This window comes from Opisthocomus hoazin, unplaced genomic scaffold, assembly GCF_030867145.1.
Source record: "Opisthocomus hoazin isolate bOpiHoa1 unplaced genomic scaffold, bOpiHoa1.hap1 HAP1_SCAFFOLD_150, whole genome shotgun sequence".
NCBI lineage: Eukaryota > Metazoa > Chordata > Aves > Opisthocomiformes > Opisthocomidae > Opisthocomus > Opisthocomus hoazin.
In genome coordinates, this window is record NW_027448991.1 from 61,131 (window position 1) to 82,020 (window position 20,890).

Below are 20,890 nucleotides of genomic sequence, written 5' to 3' on the forward strand. Positions count from 1 at the left end.
GGAGGCCATATGGGCTTCTAGGGGTTCTTGAGGACATCTAGAAGTAGTTTAGGAGGCCATATGGGCCTCTAGGGGTTCTTGAGGACATCTAGAAGTAGTTTAGGAGGCCATGTCGGCTTCTAGGGGTTCTTGAGGACATCTAGAAGTAGTTTAGGAGGCCATATGGGCTTCTAGGGGGTCTTGAGGACACCTAGAAGTAGTTTAGGAGGCCATATGGGCTTCTAGGGGTTCTTGAGGACATCTAGAAGTAGTTTAGGAGGCCATATGGGCTTCTAGGGGTTCTTGAGGACATCTAGAAGTAGTTTAGGAGGCCATGTCGGCTTCTAGGGGTTCTTGAGGACATCTAGAAGTAGTTTAGGAGGCCATATGGGCTTCTAGGGGTTCTTGAGGACATCTAGAAGTTGTTTAGGAGGCCATATGGGCTTCTAGGGGTTCTTGAGGACATCTAGAAGTTGTTTAGGAGGCCATATGGGCTTCTAGGGGTTCTTGAGGACATCTAGAAGTTGTGTAGGAGGCCATATGGGCCTCTAGGGGTTCTTGAGGACATCTAGAAGTAGTTTAGGAGGCCATATGGGCCTCTAGGGGTTCTTGAGGACATCTAGAAGTTGTGTAGGAGGCCATATGGGCCTCTAGGGGTTCTTGAGGACACCTAGAAGTTGTTTAGGAGGCCATATGGGCTTCTAGGGGTTCTTGAGGACATCTAGAAGTTATTTAGGAGGCCATATGGGGGGTCTAGAGGGTCTGGAGGACACCTGGGAGAGTTTAAGAGAACACATAGACTTCTGGAGGGCTTGAGGGTTCCCTGCAAGGGCTTTGGGTGGACAAAGGAATGCCTGGGGGGTCTTGAGGACATCTGGAGGGGGCTTGGGTGTCTTGAGGATCTCTGGAGAAGGTTTAGGAGGCTGCAGGGGTTTTGGGGGGTCTAGAGGACGTCTGGAGTGGGCTGAGGAGGTCTTCTGGTTTTCTGGGGGATCCTGAGGACATCGGGAGTGGATCTGGGCATCCACACAAACTTGTAGCTAGTCCAGAGGGCATCTGGAAGAGCTTCAGGGGGCCAAATGGACTGCTGGAGGGTGTCTGGCACTTCTGGGTGTCTTGGAGGCTCTGAAGGATCTTGGGGGGGCTGGAGGGGGTGGGGGTACCTGGAGCACCACGGCCTTGCGGTAGGAGAGGGCCTCGGCGTGCTGCAGCTGCACGGTGGTCCCGTACGAGTCCTCCCCGTGGTTGCGGAGGGTGACGGTGATGTCCACCACGTCAGTCACCCCCACCACGATGGTCTCCAGCCTGGGGGGATGGAAGGGGTGGCAGCAGGCAGGCGTGGGCCTGGCACCCGCGGTCGTCCCCCTGGCCTGGGGCACAGGGGACACCTACCCCGAGAAGCTGAGGGAGATGCGGAGGTCGTCGACACAGACGTTGTCGGCGCCGCAGTTCTTCTCAAAGGGCAGCTGAGGAGACGCCATGTCTGTCCACCCGTCCGTCCGTCCCACAGGTGGCTGCCTGTCCGCCCCCTTCCTTCGTTCCCCCACCCCTCAGCCAGCCATCTGACCGTCTGCCCACCCACCCCCATGGATCTCTTTGGTTCTTCCAACCCTCCCCACGCGCAGGTGTCCTTCCACACGTCCACCCTTCCATCCGCCCTTGTGTCCTGCCTTCCTCCCACCCCTCTGTCCACCTGTCCCTCCATCCTTCTGTCCTTCCTCCCTTCCTCCATCTTCCCTTGGTTCCTCCCATCCACCCTCCCTTCTGCCCATCCATCCCACCTCCCTTCCACCTGTGAATCCATCTGCCCTTCCTTCCTCCTGTGCTTCTGTCCATTCCATCTCTCCTTCCACAACTCCATCCATCCCTCCATCCATCCATCCATCCATCCATCCATGCATCCATCCATCCACCCATCCACCCATCCATCCATCCATCCATCCGTCCATCCATACATCCATCCATCCATCCATGCATCCACCCATCCATCCATCCATCCATCCATTCATCCGTCCTTCCATCCATCCATCCATCCATCCATCCATCCATCCACCCATCCATCCATCCATCCACCCATCCATCCATCCATCCATCCATCCACCCATCCATCCATCCATCCACCCATCCATCCATCCACCCATCCATCCATCCCTCCACCACCCATCCATCCATCCATCCATCCATCCATCCATCCATCCATTCATCTCTCCTTCCATCCATCCATCCATCCACCCACCCACCCATCCATCCATCCATCCACCCACCCACCCATCCATCCATCCCTCCATCCTTCCACCACCCATCCATCCGTCCTTCCATCCATCCATCCCTCCACCACCCATCCATCCGTCCTTCCATCCATCCACCACCCATCCATGCACCCACACACCCATCCAACCATCCACCTCATCTCTCCTTCCAGCTCTCCAGCCCCCCACAGCCCCCCAACCCTTCACCCCTCCACCATCCCCTGCCGACACCGCTGCTCTGGGGAGGCCCCAGCCCCTACCGCGCCGATGGCCACCATCTCCGAGTCCTCGCTCAAGGCTGGACGCAAACCCCCGGCCACCGAGATGGGGTCCCCCACGGCGTCGTAGGTGAGGCGCAGCACCAGGGGGGACAGCGTGTCCTGTGGGCACCCCTGCCCGGCACAGAGACACGGCCGTGTCCCCCAGGATGGTGCCGGGGCTGGGCCACCCCAGGACCACCCTGCCGGGGCCTTTCCCGACACCCACCGTGAAGACGATGGCCAAGGTCTCGCAGCTCTGTCCCACGCCCACTCGGAGGGTCCCGTTGCGGACGGCGCTGCTGCCGGCAAAGACGGCGCGGACCATCGCCCGGCCGGGGTCCAGGGCCGCCTGGTACCGGAGGGTGGCCGAAAGTTGGCTGCCTGCGGGGAGAGGGAGAGGAAGGTGCGTGGCCGGGGTCTCCAGCAGCCCCCCGGGTGGGTGAAAGGCAGCGATGGAGAGCCAGATGGGTTTTGGAAGGTCTGCAGGACGTCTGGAGATGGTTCAAGAGGCCACGTGGACTTCTGGGGGATCTGGGGACATCTGGAGGGGGACTGGGGATCTGGAGGGGCTGTGGGAGGCCAGGTGGACATCTGGGCGGCGACGGGCACATCCGGAGCCACTCTGGGAGGCCAGACGGGCTGCTGGTTGGTCTGGGGGACATCTGCAGGGGATTTAGGAGGCCACAGGCACTTCTGGGGGGTGCGGGGGGTAGCTGGGGAGGCTTTGGGGGGACAGATGGACTTCTGAGCGTGTAGAGAGTGTGGGGAGGGCGCTTTGGGGGGGTCCATGGCACTGGTGGGGGGTCTTAGGGACACCTGCAGATGCTCTGGGCTTCCAGAGGGACTTCTGGGAGGTCTCACCAAAGTTGTCAGGGGTTTTCTTGGTGCTAAGGAAGCAGATCATGGCCTTGGCCACTTCCCCCTTGTGCGCTTCCTCCTCCTGACAATCAAAGGCGGCCGCGGGGATCTCCTGAGGCTGGAAAGTCACCGTCACACGGACCCTGAGCAGCGGCTGGGACCTGGTGGTGACAATCGGAGGGGCGGTGGTGGTGGCCACTGCATCCCCCAGGCCGTGGAAGGTCCCAGGCCGGTCCCATGGGCGCACCTGAGCAGCAGGACCTGTCCCTGGGCGCCTACGGCCACGTCCGGCAGTCTGTCCCCCGTCAGGTCCTGGCCACCGCTGATGGCCTGGCCAAAGTAGCGTGGCCCGCTGGAGAACCAGGCACCGGAGATGCGCTGCGGGACACAGAGGTGCCCAAGTGGGTGAGACGTCTCCAGTGCTCAAGACGTTCCCAGCACCTGGGACATCCTCAGGAGCTGGAGCATCTCCAGCTTCCAGGACATCCTGGGCGCCTGGACCATCTCCAGCATGCAAGACGTCTTCATCACCCAAGACATCGCCAGCACCCAGGATGTGTCCAGCACCCAAGATGCCTCCACCACTCAAGACATCTCCAGCACCCAAGATGCCTCCACCACCCAAGACGGATGTCTCCAACATGCAAGACATCTTCTCCACCACCCAAGATGAACACCTCCAGCACCCAAGATGCCTCTACCACCCAAGACATCTCCAGCACCCAAGATGCCTCCACCACCCAAGACGTCTCCAACACGCAAGACATCTTCTCCACCACCCAAGATGTCCCCAACACACAAGACATCTTCTCCACCACCCAACAATGACACCTCCAGCACCCAAGATGCCTCCACCACCCAAGACATCTCCAGCACCCAAGATGCCTCCACCACCCAAGATGTCTCCAACACGCAAGACATCTTCTCCACCACCCAAGATGGACGTCTCCAGCCCCCAAGATGCCTCCACCACCCAAGACGGATGTCTCCAACATGCAAGACATCTTCTCCACCACCCAAGATGTCCCCAACACACAAGACATCTTCTCCACCACCCAAGATGGACATCTTCAGCACCCAAGATGCCTCCACCACCCAAGACGTCTCCAACTTGCAAGACATCTTCTCCACCACCCAACATGGACGTCTCCAGCACCCAAGATGCCTCCACCACCCAAGACGTCCCCAACACGCAAGACATCTTCTCCACCACCCAAGATGTCTCCAACACGCAAGACATCTTCTCCACCACCCAAGATGGACGTCTCCAGCCCCGAAGATGCCTCCACCACCCAAGACGGATGTCTCCAACACGCAAGACATCTTCTCCACCACCCCAGACGGACGCCCCCAGCACCGGGGACGTCCCTGGCACCCAGCCTGTCCCCACCACCTGGGACCTCCCTGCCACCCCAGGACCCACGGCCGGGCGGTCTCACCTGGCTGTACGGGGAGGCGACGCCGCCCTGCTTCCCGCGGAAGATGTAGACGGCCCCCCGCTCCTCGTCCTCCAGCGGGGCCCCCACGGCCACCTCGGGCCACCGGTCCCCGTCGACGTCCCCCAGGCGAGCCAGGCTGGCCCCGAAGCGCCCCAGGGGGTGGCCGGGCTGTCCCCGCAGCGTCTGCTGGCACCGCAGCCGCCCGCCCTGGGGGGACCAGGCGCTGGGGACCCCTCTGCCGCCGCGGGGCGGGGCGCGGGGGGCCGGGGCGGGCGGGGGGCCCCTACCTTGGGCCGCAGGGCGCAGACGGCCACGCGGCCCCCGCTGCCGGCCCCGTAGAACATGGGGGCCCCCACCAGCAGCGCCTCGGCCGCGCCGTCCCCGTCGGCGTCCAGGGCGCACAGGGACGCCCCGAAGTAGGAGCCCACCTGCGGGGAGCCGCGGCCGTGGGGCGGGCTGGGGGGCCCCGGCACCCCCGCCCCTCGGGGGCCCCGCCGTTACCTGCGGCCCCGCGGCGTCGGCCAGGAGCTCCCAGGCGGCGCGGGGGCCGCGGCGGTGGAAGAGGAGGAGGCGGCCGACGTGGCGGTAGCGGGGGGCCCCCAGCGCCAGCGCCGCTGCCCGGCCGCCCTCCAGGGACAGGGACTCGGCCGCGTAGCCTGGGCAGAGCGGGGGTCAGCGGGGACCCCCCCGGGCTGCCACGGCCCCGCCGGCCGCGCGGGGGTGCTGGCGTCCCCAGGACCTCGTGGGGACACGAGCGTCCCCAGGGTCCCCCCGCGAGGGCACCAGCACCTCCAGGGTCCTCACGGGGCCACCAACATCTGCAGGACCTCGCCGGGCCACCAGCGTCCCCAGGGTCCCCGTGGGGCCACCAACACCTCCAGGGTCCTCACGGGGCCACCAACATCTGCAGGACCTCGCCGGGCCACCAGCGTCCCCAGGATCCCCGCAAGGCCACCGCCCCCGGGCCCCCGGTGGGGACCACGCGGCCCCGGCCCAGGCACCCCTTACCCAAGTAGGCGTCGTCCATGTCCCCCGCGTCGCGGGACACGTTGACAAAGGTGGTGTCCCCGCTCCCGCCGTGGACAAAGGCCCCTCCGGACCAGCCGTAGGCACCCACCGCTCCCAGCACGGGCCCCTCCTGCGCCGGCAGAGCGGGGGCAGGGCACAGCGGTGGGGACGGAGGAGTCGCCCCCGCCCCGGGGACACCCCACGGGCACGGGGACGCTCTCGGCCGGTCGGGGGACACCTACCGGGGTGAGCAGGGCGCTGAAGCCCTCCTGAGCCATCTCCAGCTGGAAGGAGCTGCTGTGGGCGGACTGGGTGCCTGGGGGGAGGCGGGAGTGGGCGGGGGGCACCAGCCGCCCCCCTCGGACGCTGCCCAGCCGCCCCCGGCACCCCTGGTACCCTCGATGGCAAAGATCTTCTCCTGCAGCTGGTTCTGGATGCCCTGCAGGGCGTCGAAGTTGTCCACCCGGAAGACGTGGTCCTTGCTGGGTTCGGAGGCGATGCTGTGCAGCTCTTCCATGGCAGCTTGGTCTTGGAAGGCGCTGCCCACCTGGGGTGGGAGAAGGATGGTGGGATGGAGGGACCGGGGGAGGGAGGCAGGGAGGGAGGGAGGGAGGAAGGGAGGGAGGGACAGACATGAACGGGATGGATGGAGATGGTTGGAGATGGATGAGTAGATGGATGGATGGATGGGTGGATGGATGGATGAGTAGATGGATGGATGGATGGGTGGATGGACAGATGGATGGGTGGATGGATGAATGGGTGGATGGATGGATAGATGGACGGATGGATGGGTGGATGGATGGATGGATGGATGGATGGATGGATGTGTTTGGGCATGGGTGGATAGATGGCAAAGTTTGGAGATGTTTGGAGATGCAGAGGTTCTTGTAGATGGGTGGATGTCTGGAGGTAGTTGCTGGATGGATGGAGATGTTCGGAGATGGATGGATGGATGGATGGATGGATGGATGGATGGATGGATGGATGGAGATGTTTGGGAATGGATGGATGGACGGAAGTTTGGAGATATTTGGAGGCGAACAGCGGTGCTTGTGGATGGCCGGATGGCCAGACATGTTTGAAGGTGGACAAATGGATGGAGATGGATGTGCGGGTGGATGGAGCTGTTCGGAAATGGATGGATGGATGGAGATGTTGGGATGGTTGGAGACGTTGGGAATGGATGGATGGATGGATGGATGGATGGATGGATGGATGGATGGAGATGTTGGGATGGTTGGAGACGTTGGGAATGGATGGATGGATGGATGGATGGATGGATGGAGATGTTGGGATGGTTGGAGACGTTGGGAATGGATGGATGGATGGATGGATGGATGGAGATGTTGGGATGGTTGGAGACGTTGGGAATGGATGGATGGATGGAGATGTTGGGATGGTTGGAGACGTTGGGAATGGATGGACAGATCAACAGAGATGTTTGGACAGCGCTCACCCCAATGGCGTAGCGGATGATCCCTGCTCGCGCCGCTTCAGGGATGACATCTCGATACTCCAGCGGGTCCCTGTACTTCTGCCCATCCGTGACCACAATGAGGATCCTGTGGGCACCTCCCCGGGCTCCCTTCCCCGGGGCGAACAGTTGCCTCCTGGCCCAGGGGGATGCGAGGGATGACAATCTTGGGATGACGGGGTTGCCCCGAGGGGCGCAGAGGTGGTGGACGGGTCTGAAGGTGGGACCTACACCACAGTCTGGATAGCGCTGGCCGTCCAGGTGGTCCCACTGCTCTGCCTGACGCCGTTGACTTTCTCCGCCCGCTCCGCCGCGGACAACCGGGCAAAGGTGGCGAAGTCAAACTGGAGAGTGCGTGAGCTGGAGTACTCCATGAGGGCAAACTGAGCCAGAGGGAGGGGAGGACATGGGGTGGGGCAGGATCAGGCCACCTGTGGGTGCCTGGGACCCAGCCCTGGGTGGGATGGCACCTACACGGGTGTCAGTGCTCTCAAACCGGTTCATGACCTGGGTGATGAAGGTCTTCATCCTCCTGAAGTCAGAGCCCCCGATGCTGCCCGAGCCGTCCACGAGGAAGACGATGTCAGAGGCCTTCATGGGGCAACCTGGTGGGGGGGGAACGGGGGGTGGCGGAGGGAAAGATGAAGAGCGTGACCCTGCGGGGCGCATCTATCCCCACGTCAGGTCCTCACCAACCCGTGGGACCCACCTGCCCTTCCGTCTGGTCTTCCCCACCCCCTACCAACCTACGGAGCCCGTCCAGCCCAGGTCAGGGTGTCCTTAGCCCCCGTGTCGGGACCCCCGTACCTGGCAGGGTGGCCGGCAGGGCGCTGCCCGCAGGCAGGAGGACGCAGAGCCCCCGCAGCTCCATGTTCACTCCACAGGCCCTCTGCGCCGTGGGGCCGCATGCCTGTGGCCCAAGGCGCGGTGACATCATGTTCCCCCAACCCCCCAGGCCCTGACAGACCCCAACGTTCTCCAGCTGGTCCCAGTAGACCTCAAGAGACCCCAGTAGACCCTAGTAGACTCCAACAGAACCCCAGGAGCCCCAGTAGACCCCAACAGACCCCAGCAGCCCCAAATAGACCCCAGCAGACCCTAGTGGACCCCAAAAGACCCCAGCAGCTCCCAGTGGCCTCAAAGAGACCCCAAGAGAGACCAGGAGAGCTCTCTTGGGAGAGTCCAGGAGACTCTAGGAGACCCCAAGAGAGCCCAGGAGACCCCAAGAGAGCCCAGGAGACTCTGGGAGACCCCAAGAGAGCCCAGGAGATCCCAAGAGAGTCCAGGAGACTCTAGGAGATGCCAAGAGAGCCCAGGAGACCCCAAGAGAGCCCAGGAGACCCCAAGAGAGTCCAGGAGACTCTAGGAGACCCCAAGAGAGCCCAGGAGACCCCAGGAGAGTCCAGGAGACTCTAGAAGACCCCAAGAGAGCCCAGGAGACCCCAAGAGAGCCCAGGAGACTCTAGGAGACCCCAAGACAGCCCAGGAGAACCCAAGAGAGTCCAGGAGACTCTAGGAGACCCCAAGAGAGCCCAGGAGACCCCAGGAGAGCCCAGGAGACTCTAGGAGACCCCAAGAGAGCCCAGGAGACCCCAAGAGAGTCCAGGAGACCCCAAGAGACCCCAAGAGAGCCCAGGAGACCCCAAGAGAGTCCAGGAAACCCCACCGGGCCCCCTTGCTGAGGGTGAAGGACCCCCCTCCCCAGAATGTTGTTCCCCCCTCGCCCCCCCCCCCCACCTTGCCACCCCATCACCCCATAGACCATCACGATGGAGACGGGACCCACCAGCAGCTGGGATCCATGGGCCACCAGGGACAAGCCCAGAGACACGGAGGTCACCTCCGGGGGAACTTCGGCGGGAGAGGGGTGCGATGAGAGACCCAGGCGTCTGGGCTGCCCCCTCTGGACCCCCACAGCCCTCCTGGGGGGTCCAGGTGTCCGGGGGGGACACCCCAGGGTCCTACCGGTGATGGGGACGTCCTGGCAGCGCCCGGTCCCGACGGGGCACCGATAGACCCGTCCTGTCCCACCGCCCGCTCCCGGCTCCAGGGGGGCCCCCACCAGCACCCTAGGGTGGGGGTAGGGGGGTGGTGGTCAGGGCGGGGGGGGTCCCATGGGGGAGGAAGGGGCACCCAAGGGTGGGAGGGGGCCACCTACCCGCCATCGGCCTGAGCCACGCTGTGCCCGAAGGAGCCCCCTGCACCCCAAAAAAACCGTTGCCGTCGCCTCGTCCAGTCCGGAGCCAGGGGTAGGGGGCAGCCCTGGGGTGGGGGTGGGGGGTAAGGGGAGAGGACCCAGGGGACCCCCACCCACCCTATCCCCAACATTTCCCCCTCCCCTGGAGACCCAGACATCTGGGGACCCCCATTCCCCCCCCTCCCAGCCCCCAGGGGACCCAGGCATCTGGGGACCCCCATTCCCCCCCTCCCAGCCCCCAGGGGACCCAGGCATCTGGGGACCCCCATTCCCCCCCCTCCCAGCCCCCAGGGGACCCAGGCATCTAGGGACCCCCATTCTCCCCCTCCCAACCCCCAGGGGACCCAGGTATCTGGGGACCCCCATTCCCCCCCCTCCCAGCCCCCAGGGGACCCAGGCATCTAGGGACCCCCATTCCCCCCCCTCCCAGCCCCCAGGGGACCCAGGCATCTGGGGACCCCCATTCCCCTCCCCCCAGCCCCCAGGGGACCCAGGCATCTGGGGACCCCCATTCCCCCCCCTCCCAACCCCCAGGGGACCCAGGCATCTGGGGACCCCCATTCCCCTCCCTCCCAGCCCCCAGGGGACCCAGGCATCTGGGGACCCCCATTCCCCCCCCTCCCAGCCCCCAGGGGACCCAGGCATCTGGGGACCCCCATTCCCCCCCCCCTCAGCCCCCAGGGGACCCAGGCATCTGGGGACCCCCATTCCCCCCCCCTCCCAACCCCCAGGGGACCCAGGCATCTGGGGACCCCCATTCCCCCCCCTCCCAGCCCCCAGGGGACCCAGGCGTCCCCCCCACCTGCGCAGAGCACCGCGAGCAGCACCCATGGGTGCATGGCGGCCACCCTGGGGTGTCAGGAAAGAGAAGTGAGAGGGATGGGGGGGGTGGGGCTGCGGGGAGGAGGGGGGGTCTGTGGGTTTTGGGGGGGCTGGAGGGGAGGGGCACCTACTGCGCGCTGCAGCCTGCGAGGGGAATCGCCCCGCTCGGCTGCACCCCAAATGAGGCTGACCGCAAAATGGGGGTGACTCCCTCCCGCCAGCTGCACCCCACAGTGGGGGTGACCCCAACCAGCTGCACCCCGAAATAAGAGCGACCCGCGAGGGGCTGCACCCCAAAACGGGGGCCACCCCCGGTGCAGCGCAGCTTAACACGGGGGTTAACCCCAACCGGCTCTTCCCAAAACTGGGGGTGCCCCCAGTGAAGTGGAACCTAACCGGGGCCGCCCCCAGTCGCCTGCACCCCGAAACGGTGGTGACCCCGACCCAGCCCCCCCCCAGCGCAGCACCCATGGGTGGCAGGAAGCGGTCGGGCTTATTTATAGCCGGGGCGGCCAGCGCTCGAACCCACACGTATGGGGCCCCGGACGCCGGGGTCCCCGCAGCAGCTCCCCGGATGCCGGGGCTGCAGGGGTGGGGGGGCCCACGCGCGACGCGGGGGGGCTGGGGGCCGTCGCGTGGGCCGGTCCCGGGGGTCCCCAGGTGGCTGATCCCGAACCGGAGGGGTTTTCGCAGCGACAGAGTGAAACTGGTTCAAGGAGGGGGGAACTGGCTGAGACAGAGTGAAAAGGGGGAAAATTGACCCGAAATAGGAGCCAGCAGAAATCGCATTAAATGGACCCAAACAGGGAGGGAAACAGACCCAATCCTGCATGAAATAGCCCCGAAGTGGGGGATGCCGGCCCCAAAGTGGGCAAAGTAGACCCCAAATTTGGTGAAGCATCCTCCAGAGCAGGGAGAAAAATAGCCCACGGCGGATGAAATTGCCCCCAGGCTAGGAGAAAGTGACCCCAAACGGGGAGAAACCGACCCAAAACGGGGAGAAAGTGACCCCAAACGGGGAGAAACCGACCCAAAACAGGGAGAAACCGACACAAAACGGGGAGAACCGACACCAAAGTGAGGAAATATGGCCCCAAACTGGGTGAAATTGGCCCAAAGCGGATGAAACTGACCTCAAAAGGGGGAAAATCGACCCAATCTGTCTGAAACCGACCCCAAAAGAGGGTGAAATTGACCCCAAAGAGGGTGAAATCGACCCAATCTGTCTGAAACTGACCCAAAAGAGGGTGAAATCGACCCAAAAGAGGGTGAAATTGACCCAATCTGTCTGAAACTGACCCAAAAGAGGGTGAAATCGACCCAAAAGAGGGTGAAATTGACCCAATCTGTCTGAAACTGACCCAAAAGGGGGTGAAATCGACCCAAAAGAGGGTGAAATTGACCCAATCTGTCTGAAACTGACCCAAAAGGGGGTGAAATCGACCCAAAAGAGGGTGAAATCGACCCAATCCATCTGAAACTGACCCAAAAGAGGGTGAAATCGACCCAAAAGAGGGGGAAATCGACCCAATCCGTCTGAAACTGACTCAAAAGAGGGTGAAATTGACCCAAAAGAGGGTGAAATTGACCCAATCTGTCTGAAACTGACCCAAAAGGGGGTGAAATCGACCCAAAAGAGGGTGAAATTGACCCAATCCATCTGAAACTGACCCAAAAGGGGGTGAAATTAGCACGAAAATCGGGCAAATTGACACAAAACCAGACCAAATGGCTCCAAAGCGTGAAAGTGACCCAAAATGGGGTAAAATAGGCCCAAACGGAGGCGAGCGGTGACCGCGGCCGGGGGGACGTCGACCCACGCCGAGGAGGGGGCGACACCGGGCGGGAAGGGGGGGACGCGGACCCCGAGCGGGCGCCCGGCTCCCCGGGAAGGTCGGGTTCGCCCCACGCCTCGCGGTTCTGCTGCCGGTGTTTATTGTCCTCGTTCAGCCGCGTGCGCCCGGTGCCGCGTGCCCCCCAGCTGCCCCATGGATCCCCCCCAGCTGCCCCATGGATCCCCCCCCAGCTGCCCCATAGATCCCCCCCAACTGCCCCATGGATCCCCCCCCAGCTGCCCCATGGATCCCTCCCAACTGCCCCATAGATCCCCCCCAACTGCCCCATGGATCCCCCCCAGCTGCCCCATAGATCCCCCCCCAGCTGCCCCATAGATCCCCCCCAGCTGCCCCATGGATCCCCCCCAGCTGCCCCATGGATCCCCCCCAACTGCCCCATAGATCTCCCCCAACTGCCCCATGGATCCCCATCAGCTGCCCCATGGATCCCCCCCAGCTGCCCCATGGATCCCCCCCAGCTGCCCCATAGATCCCCCACCTGCCCCTCCCCCCCCCAGATACGAAGGCTTTGGCGTGTGCAAGCAAAGAGCGAGTGCGCTGCACGGAGGCTCCCAGTGCCCCCCAGTGCCCCCCAGTTGCCCCCTGTGCCCCACCGGGACCACCAGCGCCCCCCAGTGCTGGTTGAAGTCCTGGGTTGGGTCCATGGTCACCCCACGGCGTGGGGCAAATCCACAGCCAGACCGCGGGTCGCCCCGCGCTGTGGAGCACCCACGGGACCCCCGTGGTGGGGCACCTCGCACCCCCGGGCAGCTCAGGGGTGATGGACCCCATGCGAGGCTCCCAGGCGCCGTGGGGGCACCTCCATGACCACCTCCATGACCACCTCCATGACCACCTCCACGTAGCACCCCTGGGGTGGCCGTGGGGTGCCCATTCGGTCTCCGCGGGGCACCCTACGCTGCTGAACACCTCAAGGGTCCCATGCGTGAGGCCTCCAAGCAACCCAAGACAGCTCCATGACCCCCGTGGTGCACCCCATCCGATCGTTCCCCCACGGAACGTTCTTGTGGTGGATGTGGGGTGTCCACTGGACCTCTGTGGGACACCCCACCACGGGGCACCTCAAGGGTGCCAGATCCCTGTGCAGGAGGCCCTCAGGCACCATGGGACACCTTGAAGACCACCTCAGTGGTGCACCCCACACAACAGGGAGATGTTCTTGTGGTGGTTGTGGGGTGTCCACTGGACCTCTGTGGGACACCCCACACCACGGGGCACCTCAAGGGTGCCAGATCCCTGTGCAGGAGGCCCCCAGGCACCATGGGACACCTTGAAGACCACCTCAGTGGTGCACCCCACGCAACAGGGGGATGTTCTTTTGGTGGTTGTGGGGTGTCCACTGGACCTCTGTGGGACACCCCACACCACGGGGCACCTCAAGGGTGCCAGATCCCCATGCAGGAGGCCCCTGGGCACCATGGGACACCTTGAAGACCACCTCAGTGGTGCACCCCACGCAACAGGGGGATGTTCTTTTGGTGGTTGTGGGGTGTCCACTGGACCTCTGTGGGACACCCCACACCACAGGGCACCTCAAGGGTGCCAGATCCCCATGCAGGAGGCCCCTGGGCACCATGGAACACCTTGAAGACCACCTCAGTGGTGCACCCCATGCAACAGGGAGATGTTCTTGTGGTGGACATGGGGTCCACCACTGGAAAACACCATGGGGCACCATCGGTGGGGCTGGGGGGTGGGCGGGCCGCGGTGGCCTCACCCGAAGAGGCGGAGGAAGCACGGGTGGCAGTAGGGCTTGCCCTCCTGCTCCTGGAAGGTGCCCTTGGAGAGCGGCCGGAGGCAGAAGGCACAGACGAAGTGCTCGGGGTGGAAGCGCTGGGCCATGGCGGTGACGCAGCGGCCGGCGATGGGCTCCCCGCAGCCCCGGCACAGGGACCCCCGCCGGGCGTGGAAGTGCCGCTCGCAGTAAGGGTGGCCACCGTCCTCGAAGAAGGTGCCCCCCACGAAGGGCGAGAAGCACTCCTGGGGACACGGAGATGGGGTGGGAATGTCAGGGACCAGGGGAGGTGGGGACGTGGGATGTGAAGTGCTCCTGGAGGTGGGACATGGGGACGTGGGGACACCAGGGACCAGGGGAGGTGGGGATGTGGGATGTGAAGTGCTCCTGGAGGTGGGACGTGGGGTGTGGGGACACCAAGGACCAGGAGAGGTGGGGACGTGGGATATGGGGACACCAGGGACCAGGGGAGGTGGGGATGTGAGGTGCTCCTGGAAGTGGGCCATGGGGACATGGGGACACCAGGGACCAGGGGAGGTGGGGACGTGGGGACACCAGGGAACAGGGGAGGTGGGGATGTGGGGACACCAGGGACCAGGGGAGGTGGGGATGTGGGACGTGAGGTGCTCCTGGAGGTGGGACGTGGGGTGTGGGGACACCAAGGACCAGGGAAGCTGGGGACATGGGGATGTGGGGACACCAGGGACCAGGGGAGCTGGGGACATGGGGATGTGGGGACACCAGGGACCAGGGGAGGTGGGGATGTGGGACGTGAGGTGCTCCTGGAGGTGGGACGTGGGGTGTGGGGACACCAAGGACCAGGGGAGGTGGGGACATGGGGATGTGGGGACACCAGGGACCAGGGGAGGTGGGGACGTGAGGTGCTCCTGGAAGTGGCCCATGGGGACGTGGGGACATCAGGGGCCAGGGGAGGTGGGGATGTGGGGACACCAGGGATCAGGGGAGGTGGGGACGTGGGATGTGAAGTGCTCCTGGAGGTGGGACGTGGGGTGTGGGGACACCAAGGACCAGGGGAGGTGGGGACATGGGGATGTGGGGACACCAGGGACCAGGGGAGGTGGGGACGTGGGGTGTGAAGTGCTCCTGGAGGTGGGATGTGGGGTGTGGGGACACCAAGGACCAGGGGAGGTGGGGACATGGGGATGTGGGGACACCAGGGACCAGGCGAGGTGGGGACGTGGGATGTGAAGTGCTCCTGGAGGTGGGACATGCGGATGTGGGGACACCAAGGACCAGGGGAGGTGGGGACATGGGATGTGAAGTGCTCCTGGAGGTGGGACATGGGGATGTGGGGACACCAGGGACCAGGGGAGGTGGGGATGTGGGGACACCAGGGACCAGGGGAGGTGGGGATGTGAGGTGCTCTTGGAAGTGGCCCATGGGGTGTGGGGACACCAGGGACCAGGGGAGGTGGGGATGTGGGATGTGAAGTGCTCCTGGAGGTGGGACATGGGGTGTGGGGACGCCAGGGAGCATTGGAGGTGGGGACATGGGATGTGGGGACACCAGGGACCAGGGGAGGTGGGGACGTGAGGTGCTCCTGGAGGTGGGCCATGGGGACGTGGGGACACCAAGGACCAGGGGAGGTGGGGACGTGAGGTGCTCCTGGAGGTGGGACGTGGGGACGTGGGGACACCAGGGAGCAGGGGAGGGGGGACACGGGGGTCTCACCCGGCAGACGAAGCACTCGGGGTGCCACAGCCCCTCGAGGGCGGCGATGTAGCCCTCCAGGATGGGCCGCCCGCAGCCCCGGCACCGGCTGGAGAAGAGCTCGGCGAAGTCCTGGCGGCAGTACTGCTGGCCATCCTTCTCCAGGAACCCTGGGGGACACCACGGGGACGGTGGGGGGCAGGGGTGGGGAGGCGTGGGGACACGGGGAACACGGCCATGGGGACACGGAGGAGGTGGGGACACGTGGGGTGTGGCCACGGTGGTGAGGCCAGGACAGAGGCGGAAAGATCTGGGGACGTGGGGATGGTGGTGGGACCAGCATGGGGTTGGTGAGAGGTGGGGACATGGGATCGGGACACGGTGGGACAGGGCAGGGCCACGGGGCGATCTAGGAGGACAGGAGGGGACACGGGGAGACAGGGAGGGGACGGGGGGGCCACCCACCCTCTTCGCCGAAGGGCTGCCCACACTTGACGCAGCAGAAGTGCTCCGGGTGCCAGTTCTTGTCCAGCGCCGTCACCATTTTCTGGGGGGGGACAACGGGTTTCACCGCTCTCCCATGGCCCCCCAGGAGGTCCCACCACCCCCAGGGCACCCCAGAAGGACCCCAGCCACCCCCCCAACAAGGTCCCATGGTCTCCAGAAGGTCCCACCACCCCCAGAAGGACCCCAGCCACCCCCCCAAGAAGGTCCCATGGTCCCCAGAAGGTCCCAACACCCCCAGGGCACCCCAGCCACCCCCCCAACAAGGTCCCATGGTCTCCAGAAGGTCCCACCACCCCCAGGGCACCCCACCCGCCGCCCCCAGAAGGTCCCATGGTCCCCAGAAGGTCTCCAGAAGGTCCCACCACCCCCAGAAGGACCCCAGCCACCCCCTGAAGAATGTCCCATGGTCTCCAGAAGGTCCCACCACCCCCAGGGCACCCCAGCCACCCCCCCAAAAAGGTCCCATGGTCTCCAGAAGGTCCCACCACCCCCAGAAGGACCCCAGCCACCCCCCCAAGAAGGTCCCATGGTCTCCAGAAGGTCCCAACACCCCCAGAAGGACCCCAGCCACCCCCCCAAGAAGGTCCTATGGTCTCCAGAAGGTCCCACCACCTGCAGAGCACCCCAGAAGGACCCCAGCCACCCCCCCAAGAAGGTCCCATGGTCTCCAGAAGGTCCCAACACCCCCAGAAGGACCCCAGCCACCCCCCCAAGAAGGTCCCATGGTCTCCAGAAGGTCCCACCACCTGCAGAGCACCCCAGAAGGACCCCAGCCACCCCCCCAAGAAGGTCCCATGGTCTCCAGAAGGTCCCACCACCCCCAGGGCACCCCACCCGCTGCCCCCAGAAGGTCCCCTGGTCCCCGGGAGGTGCCCCCGACCCACGTCCAGGATGGGCTGGGCGCAGCGGGCGCAGCGCGGGCAGAAGAGCCGCCCGTAGTCCCGCGGGCAGTAGGCCGCCCCGTCCTTCTCGAAGAAGCCACCGCCCCCGAGCTGCCCCCCGCAGCGGGCGCAGACGAAGTGCTCGGGGTGCCAGGAGCACCCCAAAGCCCTCACCACCTGCGGGGGGGGGGGGAGGGGGGGGTCACCCCTGTTTTTGGGGGTGCAGCTGCCACCTTTTCGGGGCACCCCCCCCACTTCAGGCCAACCTCGTGTGGGGGTACACCAGAGGACCACCCCCCACCCGTTTTGGGGGTCACGCAGCCCCGTTTGAAGACGCCCACAAGGAAGCCGCAGATTTGGGGGTGCAGCCCCGCCCCCCCCAAACCCCACCTTCCCGGCGATCGGCTTCTGGCAGGACCCACAGACGCCCCTGGGCCCCGTGGGGACGCCCCGGCGGCTCAGCTCCGACTGCAGCAGCACCAGCATCGAGTCCAGGTTCCCCGCCTCGGGAACCCCCTTTTTTGGGGGGGGCTGGGGGTGGGAAGAGGGGAGAAGAAAGTTATGGAGGTGCAGGGTCAGATGGGGGGGGGGCGCGCCCCGGACCCCCCCGGACTCACGGTGCGGCGGAGGTGGAAGTCGGAGAGCGAGGCCATCAGCTTGTCCAGCTCCTGGGTGGCCGAGGTGGCCGAGGTGGGGGGTGCTGGGGGGGTCCTCGAGCTGCTTTGGGGGGGGGGGGGATCGGGAGAGGGTTAGGGGTGGCTGCTCCCCCCCCCCGGGGACACGCACGCGTTTTCACTCACGGGGGGGGGGGACGCCGCATCTTCAGCCTCGTCCATCACCTCCTTCCTCTTCATCCCCTCGGGGGTCTTCAGGGGGGGAAACTGCGCCAGGATCTCATCTGGGGGGGGGGAGGTGGCCGGTTTTGGGGTCCCCAGGAAGCCTTGGGGGGGGGTGTCCCCAGGGGTGACCTCGGAGGTCCCCGAGGAGATCGGAGGTCCCCAGAACGAACTCGGGGTCCCTGAGGTGACTCGGGTGGGGGCTCCGAGGGGACCTGGGGTGCCCGGGGGGGGTTTTGGGGTCCCCGGGGGGGTTTTTGGGGTCCCCGGGGTGATTTTTGGGGTCCCCGGGGGGGGGTTTGGGGTCCCCGGGGGGGTTTTGGGGTCCCCGGGGGGGTCCGGGCGGGGGGTACCTGCGATGGAGCTGTGGGTGGCATCGAGGTCCTTGAGGAGCCGGTCGAGGTCCCCCAGGCCCGGGGGAGCCGGGGGCGGCCGGGGCTTCTGCACGGTGCTGGGGGACGGGGACAGCGGGGGTGGCACCTCCCCCCCCGTGTCCCCAAGGTCCCCCCCCGTGTCCCCAAGGTCCCCCCCATGTCCCCGAGGTCCCCCCCGTGTCCCCGAGGTCCCCGCACCTGTAGAGCTGCTCGGTGTCCTCTCCTCCTGCCTGGGGACCGGCGTGTTGGGGACCTGGGACGTCACCGGCCCCGGTGTCCCCGGCCCCGGGTGTCCCCAGCGTCCTCCCCGAGCCCCCGTCCTCATCCCTGATGTCCCCACCCCAGGGGTCCCCAACCCCGCTGTCCCCCACCTCCAGCCCCCGAGATCCTCCCTGTCCCCGAGGCCCCGCGGTGGTCCCAAGGTCCCCAACGTCCCCAAAGCCTCCCACGTCCCCAACGTCCCCCAGCGTCCCCAGGGCCCCAGGGTCCCAAAGCCACTCAGTGTCCCCAAGGTCCTCCAGTGTCCCCAAGGTCTCCAACACCCACAAAGCCCCCCGTGCCCCCAAGACCTCCCTGTGTCCCCAGGGTCCTCCAGTGTCCCCAAGGTCCTCCAGTGTCCCCAAGGTCTCCAACACCCACAAAGCCCCCCATGTCCCCAAGGTCCTCCCGTGTCCCCAAGGTCTCCAACACCCACAAAGCCCCCCATGTCCCCAAGGTCCTCCAGTGTCCCCAAGGTCTCCAACACCCACAAAGCCCCCCGTGTCCCCAAGACCTCCCGTGTCCCCAAGGTCCTTCAGTGTCCCCAAGGCCCCCAGTGTCCCCAAGGTCCTCCAGTGTCCCCAAGGTCTCCAGCACCCACAAAGCCCCCCGTGCCCCCAAGACCTCCCTGTGTCCCCAGGGTCCTCCAGTGTCCCCAAGGCCCCCAGTGTCCCCAAGGTCCTCCAGTGTCCCCAAGGTCTCCAACATCCACAACGTCCCCCGTGCCCCCCAGACCTCCCCGTGTCCCCAAGGTCCTCCAGTGTCCCCAAGGTCCTCCAGTGTCCCCAAGGCCTCCAGCACCCACAAAGCCCCCCGTGCCCCAGACCTCCCCGTGTCCCCGGGGTCCCCGTGTCCCCAAGCTCACTGGCCCACAGGGGGGTGGCCGGGGCGGGTCCCCGCCGGGGGCGCAGGATGGGTGGGGGGCACAGCACCCCCCCGGCGGGTCGCTCAGCACCGCCGGCCGCCGGGCGAGGTGCGAGGTCGTCGTCTCCAGGTCGGCCAGGAGAGCGTCTGGGGACGGGGCGAAGGGCCCAGGCGTCCCAGCACCCATCCAGCCCAGCACCCATCCAGCCCCGCACCCATGGACCCATCAATCCCAGCACCCATCCATCCCAGCAACCATGGACCCATCCAGCCCAGCACCCATCCATCCCCGCACCCACGGACCCAGGCGTCCCAGCACCCATCCATCCCAGCACCCATGGGCCCATCCATCCCAGCACCCATGGACTCATCCAGCCCAGCACCCATCCATCCCAGCACCCATGGGCCCATCCATCCCAGCACCCATCCATCCCAGCACCCATGGGCCCATCCAGCCCAGCACCCACGGACCCAGGCGTCCCAGCACCCATCTAGCCCAGCACCCATGGGCCCATCTATCCCTGCACCCACGGACCCATCCATCCCAGCACCCATCCATCCCAGCACCCATCCATCCCAGCACCCACGGACCCAGCACCCACGGACCCAGGCGTCCCAGCACCCATCCATCCCAGCACCCATCCATCCCAGCACCCATGGACCCATCCAGCCCAGCACCCATCCATCCCAGCACCCACGGACCCAGCACCCACGGACCCAGGCGTCCCAGCACACATCCATCCCAGCACCCATGGGCCCATCCAGCCCAGCACCCACGGACCCAGGCGTCCCAGCACCCATCTAGCACAGCACCCATGGGCCCATCTATCCCTGCACCCACGGACCCATCCATCCCAGCACCCATCCATCCCAGCACCCATCCATCCCAGCACCCACGGACCCAGCACCCACGGACCCAGGCGTCCCAGCACCCATCCATCCCAGCACCCATGGACCCATCCAGCCCAGCACCCATCCATCCCAGCACCCATCCAGCCCAGCACCCACGGACCCAGCACCCACGGACCCAGGCGTCCCAGCACACATCCATCCCAGCACCCATCCATCCCAGCACCAACAGACCCATCTATCCCAGCACCCATCCATCCCAGCACCCACCCAGCCCAGCACCCACGGACCCGTCCATCCCAGCACCCACGGACCCATCCAGCCCAGCACCCATCCATCCCCGCACCCCCGGCCCCCCCTGGCCCCCGGCCCCCCGCCGCGGGACGGACAGGCGGACGGACGGACAGGCGGACGGACGGACGGACGCGCGCGGCCCTCACCCAGGTCGTCCATGGCCGGGACTGGGTGCGGCCCCCCCGTGACGTGGCCCCGCGTGGGCCCCTCGGTGCCCTTGTATGGAAGCGGCCGGACGGCTGGGTGCGGGCCAGGGGCGGCGGGAGGAAGCGGGGCGGGGGGGGGAGCCTGGGGCCGTGGGTGCGGGAGGGGGGGCAGAGCCTGGGTCCGTGGGTGCGGGGGGGCAGAGCCCGGGTCCGTGCGTGCGGGGGGGGGGGGGGGGGGGGCAGAGCCCGGGGCCGTGGGTGCGGTGGGGTGGGGGGGGCAGAGCCTGGGTCCGTGCGTGCGGGGTGGGGGGGGGGCAGAGCCTGGGTCCG

General features: G+C 65.8%; 3 protein-coding genes across 6 annotated transcripts in view; all 3 read right to left on the reverse strand.

Annotated features, from left to right (window-relative positions):
* Positions 1-519, reverse strand: part of LOC142360119 (integrin alpha-M-like) — a 2,074-nt gene extending 1,555 nt beyond the window's left edge. Inside the window, exon 1 of the mRNA XM_075412353.1 lies at positions 466-519. Within this exon, the coding sequence (XP_075268468.1) occupies positions 466-519 (54 nt within the window). The remainder of the gene's footprint in view (positions 1-465) is intronic.
* A 188-nt stretch (positions 520-707) lies between these two features.
* On the reverse strand, positions 708-12,789 carry LOC142360120 (integrin alpha-D-like). The gene is made up of 25 exons (XM_075412354.1): positions 12,739-12,789; positions 11,320-11,452; positions 11,110-11,191; positions 10,757-10,995; positions 10,270-10,361; positions 9,429-9,532; positions 9,236-9,339; positions 9,057-9,121; positions 8,078-8,180; positions 7,745-7,875; positions 7,502-7,653; positions 7,253-7,406; positions 6,190-6,340; positions 6,036-6,109; positions 5,794-5,923; positions 5,287-5,441; positions 5,073-5,213; positions 4,786-4,992; positions 3,594-3,724; positions 3,350-3,507; positions 2,715-2,869; positions 2,489-2,620; positions 1,372-1,445; positions 1,143-1,284; positions 708-1,019 (listed from the first exon to the last, which is right to left on the reverse strand). The coding sequence occupies exons 1-25, from the start codon at positions 12,787-12,789 to the stop codon at positions 708-710; spliced, it is 3,372 nt and encodes a 1,123-aa protein (XP_075268469.1).
* TGFB1I1 (transforming growth factor beta 1 induced transcript 1) lies at positions 12,742-20,688 on the reverse strand. Of its 4 annotated transcripts, none has more exons than XM_075412362.1 (11): positions 20,561-20,688; positions 19,273-19,418; positions 18,348-18,379; positions 18,129-18,226; positions 17,740-17,837; positions 17,557-17,659; positions 17,330-17,470; positions 16,943-17,116; positions 16,017-16,098; positions 15,573-15,721; positions 12,742-14,125 (listed from the first exon to the last, which is right to left on the reverse strand). In XM_075412362.1, the coding sequence occupies exons 1-11, from the start codon at positions 20,571-20,573 to the stop codon at positions 13,428-13,430; spliced, it is 1,734 nt and encodes a 577-aa protein (XP_075268477.1). In that variant the 5' UTR covers positions 20,574-20,688; the 3' UTR covers positions 12,742-13,427. The 4 variants fall into 4 exon arrangements, with proteins under 4 accessions (XP_075268477.1, XP_075268476.1, XP_075268479.1 ...); XM_075412364.1 differs by having other exon boundaries at positions 13,770-14,125; positions 17,557-17,655; XM_075412361.1 differs by lacking the exon at positions 20,561-20,688 and having other exon boundaries at positions 19,273-20,221.
* Between the last annotated feature and the right edge of the window lie 202 nt (positions 20,689-20,890).

Bases quoted from the DNA above. Each gene is read 5' to 3' on its own strand.
- LOC142360120 (XM_075412354.1), bottom strand. From the start codon at position 12,789: ATGGACCCAACCCAGGACTTCAACCAGCACTGGGGGGCGCTGGTGGTC. The intron at 5,214-5,286 runs GTAACGGCGGGG...GGCTCCCCGCAG, and splicing joins CCGACGCCGCGGGGCCGCAG to GTGGGCTCCTACTTCGGGGC. The intron at 1,285-1,371 runs GTAGGTGTCCCC...CCATCCCCCCAG, and splicing joins ATCTCCCTCAGCTTCTCGGG to GCTGGAGACCATCGTGGTGG.
- TGFB1I1 (XM_075412361.1), bottom strand. From the start codon at position 19,458: ATGGGTGCTGGGACGCCTGGGCCCTTCGCCCCGTCCCCAGACGCTCTC. The intron at 17,838-18,128 runs GTACCCCCCGCC...CCCCCCCCCCAG, and splicing joins CACCCACAGCTCCATCGCAG to ATGAGATCCTGGCGCAGTTT. The intron at 17,471-17,556 runs GTGAGTCCGGGG...TCCCACCCCCAG, and splicing joins ACTTCCACCTCCGCCGCACC to CCCCCCCCAAAAAAGGGGGT.